At 38.3% G+C, this 15680-nt stretch overlaps 1 protein-coding gene across 2 annotated transcripts in view; it reads right to left on the minus strand.

Annotated features, from left to right (window-relative positions):
• Window positions 1-15680, minus strand: part of SPATS2 (spermatogenesis associated serine rich 2) — a 136203-nt gene that overhangs the window by 37025 nt on the left and 83498 nt on the right. For both annotated transcript variants that reach the window (XM_060166322.1, XM_060166323.1), the window contains exons 3-5: window positions 5155-5234; window positions 1451-1559; window positions 271-320 (exon numbers count right to left, since the gene is read on the minus strand). In XM_060166322.1, the coding sequence (XP_060022305.1) occupies window positions 271-320; window positions 1451-1559; window positions 5155-5234 (239 nt within the window). The remainder of the gene's footprint in view (window positions 1-270; window positions 321-1450; window positions 1560-5154; window positions 5235-15680) is intronic.

The following is a 15680-nucleotide window of genomic DNA, read 5'->3' on the forward strand; positions in this document are numbered from 1 at the left end:
CTCTAGTTTCACCCCTGCCTAATATTAATAATATTAATACCCTCCGCAATTGCACCATGGCAGAGTCATTCTGCTTCCTGCCCAAAATCACGTGGAGGAGATTGTGTGGTATTCTATGTACATAGCTGTGTTTCAGTGTCATAGAAGAAAACTTTTCTTAACCAGGTAAGCTGAAGATGTATATGTAAATCTTCCAAATATTTTGGCAGAGTTTAATTTTTTTATAATACGAATATTGATATCACACTTCTAAATTTAATTCATTTTTACCTTTTTCTTGCCTGTTACTGTCCATTCTTTGAGTACTTCACTGGCACTACCTGTAAGAGAAATCAATTACATATTTTTTCTCCTACCACATGCATGCTCAAGCAGGAATTAGTGTCCCCGAATTTTGTAACTGCTGGAAAATCTCCAAAGTTCCCAATAGGAAAAGTTAAGGTTCAAGTCTCTAAGCTAATGTAATGAGATAAACATATCATGCTTACCTTTTAGAATACCTGCCCATTTAGATTCCCCTTCTCCATTCAATTTCCTCAGTAAGTTCTTCCAAGAAGAGACTAATGTAGCCTGACCATTTTAAAGATTCTTTTATTTATATATCTTTGACCGAATACAAAGATGACTGGTTTCAGCCCAAGTACGGTATCCTCTCTCCTCCAGAAGATTACACACCACCTTAGCTACACTGTTTCAGAGAGAACTGTATACTACCCTAGACCCAAATACTAACATTATAAAGAAAACAGATGAAGACGAAGAAAAACCTTACAGTATTTGGACATGTTTATTCTATACTGGTAAATTCAGAAAAAGAGAAACAGGGAGACCTATTCTGATGTCGCTGTCACTGTTCCATGATGCGATAGCTTTAGGCAGTTTTTCCCAAACAAGTTATGTGGAAAGAATTTTGTAAAACACTCCTCAACTCTATAAATCAGAAGGCTTGGCTAAGCCTACCATTTTTTGTATGGTAGATAAGGATACTCAAACCCATATATTTGAATCACTTGCCAGAGCCAGACTAAATGGTACTGGAGCCTGAAAAAGAATGTTGAGTCCCTGAATCTGCCATCTGTGGCTGAGCTACTGGACCACTACTTTGTCATTGTTTCTTAAATTCTTATTACACCCAACTCCAATCAAGTCCCTTATACCGCTGGCCACCTAATTTCTTCTTAACTACCATTAGAGAACGTTCTGAATAAAATGATGGAGTCTTCTCAGCTTGTCTCTTATTCCAGGTATTATATAGCTTATGAACGAATTACTTCTAGGGCTGAAATAGGGAGCTTTAAGAGATATCTTTAAAAATGGCATGGTATGTTATGTTATCATGGCGTCTGCTATATCATCTATGAAACACCAGATTGCCGAATGAATGTTATAGAATGCTGAAGCAACTTCTATTTTAACAAATACAAACATAAAAATATTGAGCTAGGATTACCTTCCATGAATGCTTGTACTGTTTTGTCCACACAATTATCAAAGTGCTGCAAAACCAGGATAATTTCATTGTTACTCTTATTGGGAACTATTGCACGTACTGCATTTATCTGGAAAAGAAGACAAGTTCATTTAATTCTAATATCAGTAGGTCAGTTGGAAACTGAGATCTCATACAGAGAATAACAGAAAGGGTACCATTTCATTTTTAACAAGATATATCACTCTTTAGTGTCAGTGTGAGTACATACAACCAACTCACTGGGAATGATTAATAGATGAGTGATAACAGTACATAAAAATTAATTTCAAAACTTAGAAAAGCAGAACATTTCTAGAAACAGATTTGTGCCAGGGGATTTCACTGGTGGCACAGTGGTTAAGACACCACGCTCCCAATGCAGGGGGCACAGGTTCGATCCCTGGTCAGGGAACTAGATCCCACATGCTTGCTGCAACTAAGAGAGACCGCATGCCGCAACTAAGACCCAGTGCAACCTAATTAATTAATTAAAAAAGATTTGTGCCAGATTTTGTTTCAAGAAAGGGTGGTTTAAGTTAGGTATCAGGTATTAATTTAGCATCAACATTTCCTCATTTTTAGCAAACTACAGAGAAAGGTGGGAAGTTTAACGAACCACCAACAATAACAGATTTTTTAATTAATTAATTAATTTATTTATTTATTTTTTTGTGGTACGCGGGCCTCTCACTGTTGTGGCCTCTCCCGTTGCGGAGCACAGGCTCCGGACGCGCAGGCTCAGCGGCCATGGCTCACGGGCCCAGCTGCTCCGCGGCATGTGGGATCCTCCCGGACCGGGGCACGAACCCGTGTCCCCTGCATAGGCAGGCGGACTCTCAACCACTGCGCCATCAGGGAAGCCCAACAATAACAGATTTTTGTATAGCATTTTTCAAAACGTTTACTTCATATCATTTAATTGTATAATAATGCTTAAAGATAATTTAAATTATTATAAACTGTTTCAGGTAAATAAAACATAATGAACACTCACTATATGACAGCCACTTTAATAAAATAAAATATATGCAACTGAAGTGCCCATGAAGTCTCTCCTAAACCCCATTTCCCTCCTCTCCACAGAGATCTCTACCTTGAACTTGGTGTTATTTTGATACATGTTTTTGTACTTTTATGATGTATGTATGTGGCCACAGGTAATCCATATTACTGTTTTGCATTACATAAATATTATCATATCGTACATGTCTATATTCAATTTGCTTTTTCATGTAACAATTTTTTTAGATTTATTTTTCATGTTGATAAATGCATCTTATTCATTTATTTTAACTGCTACATAGCATTTCCATTGTATGAATATAGCCAATTTATTCATTCTCCTGTTGATGGACATTTACGTTCTTTCCAGTGTTTGGTTACTATGAAAAATGTTATAATAAATATTCCTATGCTTATGCTTACTTGCTGAATACTCAGCGCCTATGACAATGTTTAGCAAATTGTTAGTTAAAAAAAACAAAAGGGTCTTCTGTGAACAGTGAGAGGATGCCTCTATTGTATATAACCACTAGTAGAATTCCTGAACAGTAGGGCATCTACAATTTCATTAGAAATGCCAAATTTCCCTTTAAAACAGGGAATTCCAATTTTGTCAGTTATTCCTAAGGTATTTTAAGGTATTTTATATCTTTTGAGATTAAAAATACTTTATAATAATTGCATATTCTGTTTTCATTTTTGTATATCCATTTTATATCCAGCTATTTTGATGACTTCATTATTCCTAATAATTTGTTGCTTTCTTGGTTCTTCTATGTAGACAACAGTATTGTCTATAAATAACGGCAGTTTTTTTTTCTTCCTTTCTAATCCTTATAATTTTCATGTTTTGTCTTACTGCACAATGTGAAATTGGTTATTTTTTCAAGAAGACCTGATTCTTTTTGGTAGAAAGTGGTAGTTAGAAACCAAGATCTAAGAGCTAGGTGTGTTTATTGCTACCAGGGAGTCATTATTTCTAGGTCCTTTCAGTGGATAGAGCTAGGAAATTTTGTTTCTTACAACATAAGTTCATATATAATAATAAAAGTTCAAATATAGTATTAAAAGGTTTGGGTTTTTTTGTTTTTTTTTGCGTGCCATGTGGCTTGCAGGATCTTAGTTCCCTGACCAGGGATCAAACCCAGGGCCTCTGCAATGAAAGCGCAGAGTCCTAACCACTGGACCGCCAGGGAATTCCCCATCTATGCATTTAAAATGATGTATGTTATTTTTCATTCTGTATTTGTAAGCACTGTATATTAGAAATGTTTTCAGGGTATCTAGTCAGCCATACTGCTTGAAAAGGAAGTCCTTTTATAGACGAAGAGAAGTAAAGTATCTTGTTCAAGTAATTAGCAGAATCTGTATTAGAACCTAAGTCTTTCTTAGTACACTTGAATATCATTCTATACACTTTCATATCATTCTATACTTTTTTTGTTTCAGGCTTAATTGAACAATGATAAGGTTTAAAACCTTAAAACCTATATTAAAATCTATAATACGAAGAGGGCAAATTTGTAATATACATTTTTGAAATGAGCAAAAAACTTAGCACTGATCACTAGAAAATGGGCTTCAGGCAAAAATAACAGATTAATGATAAAGGTAAAATTCTGATAACTTAAAATGTGAAAGTGTTTATATTACTGAACCAATATATATCTATGACTCCATAATCAACAATATACTTTTTAAATAAGACAGAGAACACACATAAAGCTTTTTTTTAAAATGTTTTTCTCAGTATAGCTCATTAAGGGTTATATTACTAAAAACAACCTTTTCTTCCAAAGGTATATTACTTAGAAAATTTCTCTTCTTGCTCTAAAGTCTCCTGGACTTAAAAATCCTCTTCAAGTGAAAGGGTAGATCCTGGGACTTCCCTGGTGGTCCAGTGGTTAAGACACCATGCTCCCAATGCGGGCGGCCCGGGTTCGATCCCTGGGCAGGGAACTAGATCCCACATGCATGCCACAACTAAGAGTCTGCATCCCACAACTAAGAGTCCGCATGCTGCAACTAAAAGACCCCACGTGCCGCAACGAAGATCCCATGTGCTGCAACTAAGACCCGGCATGGCCAAATAAATAAAAATCAAAAAATAAAAATTGGGTTGTCTTAAAAAAAAAAAAGGGAAGATCCTACTCAGATTGTTCTTTAAAGAATGTTGCTAGGGTTTCTCTGGTGGTGCAGTGGTTGAGAGTCCGCCCGCCGATGCAGGGGACACGGGTTCGTGCCCCGGTCTGGGAAGATCCCACATGCCGCAGAGCGGCTGGGCCCGTGAGCCATGGCCGCTGAGCCTGCGCGTCTGGAGCCTGTGAGTCCGGAGCCTGTGCTCCGCAACGGGAGAGGCCACAACAGTGAGAGGCCCGCGTACCGCAAAAAAAAAAAAAAGAATGTTGCTAAATGAGATACACACTTAGCCATATAAATATTGTTATAATATTAATTAATTAATATTAAGATGTCTTCAAGAGAATTTAGAATAAATATATGTATATGTATACATGCAAAGCAAAACCTTCATGGTGGTTACTCTCTGATATACAGTGGCATTCATACAGTTTTGTTCTTAAAATTTCACTTTCTTAATGAGTTTGTATAGCCATTGATTTTATTAGTATCTAAATTTTAACAAAACATTCAAGTTTCTTATCCACAGTAACTAGTCATACCTTCTCTTTCATGTTCTCAAAAACTCCTCCCTGGGCCAGTACAGTATTGGACTGCAAATCAAAAATGAATCCTGATGAATCTGAAACAATGAGAAGGAAAAAATATATTCAACATGGTCCAAAGCTAACATATAGTCCATCCCGTAAAATGGAAGGGCCAATACTAGCTGCTTTTCTCCCATAGACAGCTAACAAGAAGTTAGTTGTTATTTTGCAAATTCTATTATATAGATAACTGATAACTACATTTGCATTAAAATTATAAAATTAATTTTATTTTAATAGAAACTGTCACAGCTTGAGAAAAACACAAAGTACATCACCTATATTAGACTGTCCAGTAATCCTTGGTATCTTTGTTAACTATCTTATGTTAATTTAAAAGACCCTCTAAAGTAAAGTAGCTAGTAAAGTAAATAGCTCCTCAAGGTAAAGTTTAATACTAACAAATATGAAAATGTGAGAATGAGAGCTTCTGTGGCATTAATAACAACACATAAAAGTACTTTCCATCTTCCAGACTGCAACACACACACACCATATTCTTAGACTATGAACTCCATGAACACATTTGTTTGTGTTCCCAATATAATACTTGATAAAGCAATGTACTTGAGTTTACATTACCAGCACAAATGGGAAAACTTAGTTCAATGTAAGTAATTACAGAAAAGAGTTTGGCTTCCCTGCACTTATAAAGAAAAGGCTATCTATGAATTTAATCAGTTTCTTTACCCGTGACTATATGATCAACAAATTACCTCAGCTTTAACACTTGACAACTTTGTTTTAATCTAATGAGATGCGATCCTAGGACATGGTTAGAGTGCTTCTCAAATTCTGATGTGTATATTTAACATCTGGGGAAATCTCCAGTTAAAATGCAGGTTCTGATTCAGGAGTCTGGCGTGTGGCCTGAGGTTTTTACTCCCAAGCGGTATCAACATTGCAGATCCATGCACCATACTTGGGAGTAGCCTGGGGGTTAGAATTTCAACAAAGCAAGTAAAAGGGGAAATTTTGAGAAAAGGGGTTGCTGTGGTCTGAATGTTTGTGTTCTCCCCTCCAAATTCATATATGAAATCCTACAGTGATGGTATTAGTAGGTGAGGCCTTTGGAGAGTGGAGTCCTCGTGAATGGGATTAGTGCTCTTTTTTTTTTTTTAAATTTTATTTACTTATGTGGCTGCGGTGGGCTCTTCCTTGCGGAGTGCGGGCTCCAGAGTGTGAGGGCTCAGTAGTTGTGGCGCGTGGGCTTAGCTGCCCCACGGCATGTGGGATCTTACTTCTCTGACCAGGGTTTGAACCCGTGTCCCCTGCATTGGAAAGCGGATTCTTAACCACTGGACTACCAGGGAAGTCCCAGGATAAGTGCTCTTATAAAAAAGATTCTACAGAGTTCTCTAGCCCCTGCCGCCATGTGAGGACACAATGAGAAGTCTGAAACCCAGAAGAAGGCACTCACCAGACCATGGTGGCACTCTAATCTCAGATTTCCAGCCCCTTGAACTGTGAGAAGTAAATTTCTGTTGTTTATAAGCTACCCAGTCTGTGGTACTTTGTTACAGCAGTCTGAACGGAATAAGATGGGGGTATAAAAAATACAGTAATATACTAGTGCGCTTTCCAAATTCTTTTACTATTATTTCAGATTTTTAAAAAAATTTTTTTAACATCTTTATTGGAGTATAATTGCTTTACAATGGTGTATTAGTTTCTGCTTTATAACAAAGTGAATCATCTATACATATACATATATCCCCATATCCCTTCCCTCTTATGTCTCCCTCCCTCCCTCCCTATCCCACCCCTCTAGGTGTTCAGAAAGCACCGAGCTGATCTCCCTGTGCAGTGGGGCTGCTTCCCACTAGCTATTGGTTCTACATTTGGTAGTGTATATAGGTACATGCCACTCTCTCACTTTGTCCCAGTTAATTAAAGCCTCTTTTACAGCTCAATTGTTATCCTGTGTTTTAAAATACCTCCTAGTTGCTGTGGAAGGCTGATAATTATAAGTTAGAATGATAACAGTATTTTGGTACTAAAAGTGGAAAAGAGGATATGAATAGAGCCAATGTCATTCAAAGAGAAACTATGTTTGCCAATTACCATTGAACTGTGAATTAAGTTAGATTTAACCTCTGTAATATTGGCAGTATCATGATTGTTCCCTGAATGAAAAATCAGGTCACATTTACACAAACTCAGTATTTAAAGCCTGAGTTTTCCAGATGACGACATAATATGGTTAACTCCCAATTATTTTTATTAATTGAAAAGAGACACAGTACAGATAAAAATCTTATATAGCCAAAATACTACTACCCAGCAACCTTCTCAGAATTGCTTTAGGTTATCCAGATGATGTAACCTGACAGTTGTAAGTACAGATGGCCCTTGAACAACATGGGTTTGAACCGCCTGGGGCTACTTATACAGATTTTTTTTCAACAGTAAATACTACAGTACTACACAATCTGCGGCTGGTTGGATCCATAGATGCAGAACTGTGGACACTGAGGCCCAATTGTAAGGATTTTCCACTGCACTCGTGGGTCAGCACCCCTAACCCCCATGTTGTTCAAGGGTCAACTGTACTCTCTCCCAAAGACACATTAATGAGCACTGAGATGATACAAAGGACATCAGTAATCTTACTAAGCAATCAAACCACCAATCTCTTTTAGGGAAAAGAGGGGATACTTAAGGTAAAATAGCATTTTGGAATCTATATTTAAATGAACTATTCGTATTTCTAATTTCTACATCATCTAACACTTTTTATTTTTTTTTCCTTTAACAACATGCTAGATGAAACCAAGTGCAAGGAAAACAAAGGGTAGTTCTGCAAACACCTTCAGTTACTGCCCCCTCAAATTAGCATAAGTATTATTAGGGTTTATTTGGCATACCAGTTAGGATAATGATTAAAAATACATAAAGCATAAGAACCTAGGGGCAGGACAGGAAAAAAGACACAGACGTAGAGAATGGACTTGAGGACATGGGGAGGGGGAATGGTAAGCTGGGGCGAAGTGAGAGTGGCATGGACATATATACGCGACCAAATGTAAAACAGATAGCTAGTGGGAAGCAGCCACATAGCACAGGGAGATCAGCTCGGTGCTTTGTGACCACCTAGAGGGGTAGGATAGGGAGGGAGGGAGGGAGACGCAAGAGGGAGGAGATATGGGGATATATATATATATATATATATATATGTATAGCTGATTCACTTTGTTATAAAGCAGAAACTAACACATCATTGTAAAGCAATTATACTCCAATTAAAGATGTTAAAAAAAAATACATAAAGCAGCTGTTTCAGTCAGGATCCCAGCAGGAAACAAACAGCACACTTAGACTGGGAAATCTGAAGAGAGTTTAATGAAGGGACTATTTTCGAAGGTGCTGGTAGGGAGTAGGGAAACCACAAGATAGAGCACAGTACTCCTTGGCTAATAATAGCAACGTATATTGCTACTGGAAGTTTTAAAGAAGGTAAGGAGGGAGCAATTACTGGAACCCAGAGAGAGCAGGCTCTTTCATCTTTGTTTCATCTGGTGTGGAGACAGCCACAGAATAATAGTCCTTTAGTCAAAGGACACAGTAAGCCCACAGTGACCCCTCAGGGAAAGATTGGGGGAACAGATACTCCTACCTCACTTTGCTCCTTGCCTCTGGTCTCCTGTCTATGCTGCCCAATAGCCAAACTCAACCAGAAGCCCAAGGGCAAGAAACCTGTAGTCTGACCTGTAGTCTGTACAAGTCAGCCTCCCAGGGCACAAATGCCCATTTTGTATTTATATTCTAAATCATGAGTTCGCCAAAAAGGGCAGCAATAATTTAACATCTTAACTTGTCTATTCACCAGCTAATATTGCCTCTTTTTACTTAAACCAACAACTCAAGTAGATTCAAAACCCTGCTTCAATGAACTGGAGCTTAAGTGCCTCTCAACATGACAGGGTAAGTCATTTTCAATTCCCACCAACAACATTTAGTGATTTAACAATTCTCTTATTTTTTCGTGCAAAGAAAGCCTAAGATTTACTTAATTCCATTGGTAGGAAATAAGGCAGGGTCTCATCCTTTTATAACTACTCTATGATAGAAGGTCATGTATATTCTATCAGAAATAAATTTTTAAAGAAAAAAAAATGAAGTTAGGGCTCCCCTGGTGGCGCTGGTTGAGAGTCCGCCTGCCGATGCAGGGGAGACGGGTTCGTGCCCCGGTCCAGGAAGATCCCACACGCCGCGGAGCGCCTAGGCCCGTGAGGTATGGCCGCTGAGCCTGCGCGTCCAGAGCCTGTGCTCCGCAACGGGAGAGGCCCCAGCAGTGAGAGGCCCACGTACAGCAAAAAAAAAAAAAAAAAAAAAATGAAGTTAAATACTATACTCTGGCAAGATTCATAAAGGATATGAGGAACCCTTGACACTGAGCTTTCTTATTATCATTTATCTCATTCTATCAGGAACCATCTCACAGGTTTCTTGGAATTATTTCAAATAGCACAGATTTAGGAACATTTTGGGAAAAGTATGCTATTTATAGGATCACTGACGTAATTTGTAAATATTGCAGGCTTTGTTATTGTTTTCACTGGCTTCAAAAATCAGGCAAAAGTTATGTCAATGAGGATAACATAGAAATATCTGACTATCACATATATCAAACCAGACTTGAGCAAGTTTTTTTTTAAATTGAGGTATAATTGACATATATGTAACTTTATATTATGTAGTTTCAGGTGTATAGCATAATGATTTGATATTTGTATATATTGTGAAATGATCACCACAATAAGTCTAGTTAACATCCATCACCATACATAGTTAGAATTTTTTTCTTATGGTAAGAACTTTTAAGATACACTCTCTCAGCAACTTTCAAACAAGCAATACGGTATTATTAACTATAGTCACCATGCTGTACGTTACAGTCCCAGGACTTATTTATTTTATAACTGGAAGTTTGTACCTTTTGACCCCCTTTACCCATTTGGTCCTCCCCCCACCCCCCATCTTTGGTAACCACCAATCTGTTCTCTGTATCTATGAGCTCTTTTATTTTCAAATTTTAGATCCCACATTTATGTGAGATCATACGGTTTGTCTTTCACTGACTTATTTCACTTAGCATAATGTCCTCAAGGTCCATCCATGTTGTCACAAATGGCAAGATTTTCTTTTTTATGGCTGAATAATATTCCACTGTAATATATACACCACATTTTCTTTATCCATTCATCCATCAATAGACACTTAGGTTGTTTCCATATCTCAACTACTGTAAATCATGCCACAATGAACATGGGGGTACATGTGTCTTTTCGAGTTAATGTTTTTGCTTTCTTTGGATAAATATCCAGAAGTGGAATTGCTGGATCATATGGTAGTTCTATATTTAACATTTTGAGGAACCTCCATACTGTTTTCCATAGTGGCTGCACCAATTTACATTCCCACCAACAGTGCACAGAGTTCCCTTTTCTCCACATCCTGGCCAACACTTGTTATTTCTTGTCTTTTTGATAATAACCATTCTAACAGGTGGGAGGTGATATCACATTATGGTTCTGATTGCATTTTCCTGATTAGTGATGTTAAGCACCTTTTCATGTACCTGTTGGCCATCTATCTGTATGTCTTCTTTGTAATTGAACACATATCTCAACAAACTTTGAAACATAGTCTAATTCTGTTTTTAATTTATAATTTAACCTGAAGACCATATTGTATTCAATGTTTCATAATTAATTTGGTTAAAACGTCTGATTATTCACAACTCTCAGGATGGAAGGAAGAAAGGCAGGCAGGCAGGCAGGCAGGAAGGAAGGGAAGGAGGGAGGAAAGGAACAAAGGAAGAGAGAAAACAGTATTCGTGAGCATGTGGAGAAACTGGAACCGTCATACCTTGCTGGTGGGAATGTAAGATGGTATAGCTGCTGTGGAAAGCTATATGGTGACTCCTTAAATGCATAATTAAAGATAGAATTATCATATGATACAGCAATTCCACGTCTGGGTATACACACAGAAAACTGAAAGCAGCAACTTGAACAAATATTGGGTTGGCCAAAAAGTTCATTCGGCTAGTGAATACATTGTTCAATAAAATTCTTGGTGAAGACGAAAAATGTGTCTTTTAGTTTTACTTAAAACCGAACAAACTTTTTGGCCAACCCAATATTTGTATACCCATGTTCATACGAGCATTATTCACAACAGCCAAAAGGTAGAAGAAACAAAATGTCCATCATCAGATGAATGGATAAAGAAAATGTGGTGTGGGGCTTCCCTGGTGGCGCAGTGGTTGGGAGTCCGCCTGCCGATGCAGGGGACACAGGTTCGTGCCCCGGTCTGGGAAGATCCAACATGCCGCGGAGCGGCTGGGCCCGTGAGCCATGGCCGCTGAGCCTGTGCGTCCGGAGCCTGTGCTCCGCAACGGGAGAGGCCACAACAGTGAGAGGCCCGCGTACTGCAAAAAAAAAAAAAGAAAATGTGGTGTGTATATATATACACAATGGAATATTATTCAGCATTAAAAAGGAACGAAATTCTGACACATGCTACAACATGGATGAAGCTTGAAGATATTATGCTAAGTGAATTAAGCCAGTTACAAAAGGACAAATACTGTATGATTCCACTCATATGAGGTGACTGGAGAGTCAAATTAAAAGAAGGGAAAGTAGAATGGTGGTTGCTATGAGCTGGGGAGGAAGGGGGAAAGCAAGATCTTGTTGAACAGATAACAGAGTTTCAGTTTTGCAAGTTGGAAAAGTGTGGAGATGGACAGTGGTGATGGTTGCACAGCAGTGTGAAAATATGCCACTGAACTGCACACTTAAACATGGTTAAAATAGTAAATTTTATGTCATGTAAATTTTGTCACAATTTTAAAAAATTTAAGTTCTAATTACAAAGAATGTTAAGAAAAGAAAATAGCATTGTTTTCTAATGTAAAATTTTAAATGTAAGGATCCTTTACTGAGATTCCAAATTAATCTCTGCGAAAACTATTTGGTAAGCACCTACCATGAGCCAAGCTAGGCATTGAGGATACATTGACAAACAAGACGTCTATGGTTCCTGCTCTGAGTTTTATAGTCTAGTGCAAGAGACCAGTAAAAATAAACAATCTCTCTAATAATGACAGCAACTATGCATAGCTTATTAAATTGCACAGTACTAAATACATATACTAGATGCCCACCATAACACTATTTTGAGGCAGAGTTTTTTTTTTTTTTTTTGGCTGCGTTGTGTCTTCGTTGCTGCATGTGGGCTTTCTCTAGTTGTGGTGAGCGGGGCTACTCTTTGTTGTGCCGCATGGGCTTTTCATTGCGGTAGCTTCTCTTGTTGCGGAGCACAGGCTCTAGCCAAACGGGCTTCAGTAGTTGTGGCATGTGGGCTCAGTAGTTTTGGCTTGCAGGTTCTAGAGAGCAGGCTCAGTAGTTGTGGCCCACGGGCTTAGTTGCTCCACGGCATGTGGGATCTTCCCAGACCAGGGCTCGAACCCCTGTCCCCTGCATTGGCAGGCAGATTCTTAACCACTGAGCCACCAGGGAAGCCCAAGGTGGAGATTGTTGAAAGCTTTACTATTTAGGGTCCTACCTAAAAAGATTTAGCAGAGCTAATATTATTAAGGCGCGGTAAGGCTCTTTGAAAGTGAATTCAATCTGATTATCAATGAGAAGATTGTTTCCTTCATGGAAAAGTCTGTTCCCCCAAATTCCAGGCCGCTTACAGTAGAGAGAAGCATAGAGGGGGCTCAACCCAGACATGGAGTAAGTCTAAGGATTCTTACAGGGGCTAATGCATTTGTGTCTTTGAATTTAACAACTAAACACTCATGGTTTTAGCTTCTTTATGTATTTTTTTTCATTGACATGATGGCAAATTATTATATTATCCAATCTGACAAGTGAGGAGAAAGGTGGAAATATAATCCCTTCCAGAATACCTTCTCTTCACTTTACAATGATGAGAAAAGTCAGTCATGGTACTATTCTTTACCCAAACTCATACAGTAAGAAACCTACTGCAGAACCAAGGACAGAGTCCAAGTTTTATGCTACACACAAAGTGCCATAACTCATCAAATATACTAGTTCTCAAGTTGCCATTATTTTAACTAAAAGGTGGTATATCACCTTTCTTCTAAGGATCTCAGATTTTTGTTATTACTCACTGATGTTCCTCCTACATACATGAAACAAGTTGGATTACAAAATTATTCACATTTCACCATGGCCAAAGACAGGCCATAGAGTTAAGAGCCAATTAAGTGCAGGTAAGCCCAGAGGTGAAGAACCCTAGACATACAGATAACCTAACAAGTGTGATGATCACTTGTCATATTTTCCCAAACTGTATCAACTTCCTTTTAAAAATTAAAAAGCAAACTCAAAAGCAGAGGCTAAGTGCCAGAAGTGGTATCTCATGAACAATTAAACAATCTGAAGTTCTCCTTTAGACTGAACACAGCCAGTACTCAACCACCTAAAAGAAGATAACTAGTCTCTTGCAATTGCTTTTTTTGAAAAATTTGCCAATTTTGAGAATAATCCACATATAAATCACCCTTAAAATTACAAGTGGAGTTCAGTTTCTTCATGGGCACTAATGGCAAACATAGGGACAGGGGTTATGTTGCACAAATGTGAGTGCAAGGAAAAGAAAGTTATTGTCACAGGCACTACTAGCTAAAGCCTAGAGTGTATTCACAACTTCAAAACTGAAGATGCCGGGGCTTCCCCGGTGGCGCAGTGGTTGGGAGTCCGCCTGCCAATGCAGGGGACACGGGTTCGTGCCCCGGTCCGGGAAGATCCCACATGCCGCGGAGCGGCTGGACCCGTGAGCCGTGGTCGCCGGGCCTGCGCGTCCGGAGCCTGTGCTCCGCGACGGGAGAGGCCACAGCAGTGAGAGGCTCGCGTACCGCAAAAAAAATAAATAAATAAAAACAAAAACAAAACAAAACCAAAAAAACACAAACACTGAAGATGCCACCAACTTCAGTTTCCTGGGTGGTAATTCTCTCTTCGGTCAATTTACCTTCTAAGCTTAGAAGAATTATGACTGTTTTGGTAAGAAATAAGATACTTATTTAAAAAAGGGGGATATGTGTAAATAAAGGGGATGCAGGCTTAAAAGGGAAGCAAATCAGAGATGAGAAATTTAGAAAGGCAACTATGTCAAAATGCCATTTTGTAAGATCTCCAGTTTGCTTTAAGTCATTCTACTATAGTACACTATTGTAGCTTTCTGAAATGCTAGCACTTTTATGTTTAGTTGTTTAAAAGTTATTTAAGAAAGCTCCATCCTAGTTGCCAGTCCTCTTAGTAGGTTGTAAGGAGTCTCAGCGATTGGTCTTCCTAGCCATTTCGGATGACTAATGTGGCTTCAGTGTCCAGAAAAATCCACACTTCAACTACCAATCAATCTGCTAAGTGGGTCTTCAATGAAAGAAAGCAGCCTTTTATCTTCCTGTTGCTTCTGCTTTCACTTGTCATCTAGTGTTTTTTCTTTTTCTGGCCGCACTGCGCAGCTTGTGGGATCTTAGTTCCCCAACCAGGGACTGAATCTGTGCCCTCGACAGTGAAAGCGCGGAGTCCTAACCACTGGACCACCAGGGAATTCCCTTGCCATCTAGTCTTAAGAGCTGATTAAATTTTTTCTTTACTTTGCTCCTTTGAGTGCTTCTTCAGCTACATTCTGAAGTACGTTGTGCCTCTTTTTATAGACAAAGCGCTTACACTGGGACATTTCCTAACATCTAGAATAAGTTCTGATTTTTCAAGGCAGAGCTTGATGGGAAGTCACGGGTTTTATTATGCAAGCAATTAAATCCTACTTTACTCTCACCAATAGATTTTCCCAGGTTTCACGCAGATGCAACAGAATAAGCTTCTATTTTTTAAGTTCCAAAAGTTCTTGAGTGTCTCATTATTTAAAAGGTTCGATGGTTGAATGGTAGATAGGAAATTCAGGCCACGTTTCAAAACTGTCTTAGTAACGTATTCTAGAGAATAGCCAGGAGACAATGATATTGATTTTAATGCCAAACTTCTTCTGTCTCAATGCCATCTCTCATTAGTCTGAAATTAGTTCTCCCACATGTGAAATAAAATGCATAATTAAAAAAAATTATTTCCTACTCCATACTGTCCTTCAGATTCTCAGAATTCTGCCAGCTGTTTCAAAAAAGAAACACAATTTCACAAGTCAAAAAAAATTTAAAGCACTTAAAAACTGTGATTTTTTTTTAAAATAAAGAACTCAAATCTTTAATTACTAAGATCAGTACATGTTATTTGCTGATTCTAGATTATCTCCGAGTTAATGTTTTATATGCAGAACTTTGTATGTAGTTCCAGGGATTACATGAATTCAAATAGTTACTCAGAAAATTATGAAGCCATGTGATGATTATTTTGATATCTGTTTACAGCCAACTTTCAAGGCTTTTTTTAAGGAAAGCGGCACTAAAATAGAATAAAAAGTAAAATATCTAGTTAAGA

This window comes from Lagenorhynchus albirostris, chromosome 11 (genome assembly GCF_949774975.1).
Source record: "Lagenorhynchus albirostris chromosome 11, mLagAlb1.1, whole genome shotgun sequence".
Taxonomy (NCBI): domain Eukaryota; kingdom Metazoa; phylum Chordata; class Mammalia; order Artiodactyla; family Delphinidae; genus Lagenorhynchus; species Lagenorhynchus albirostris.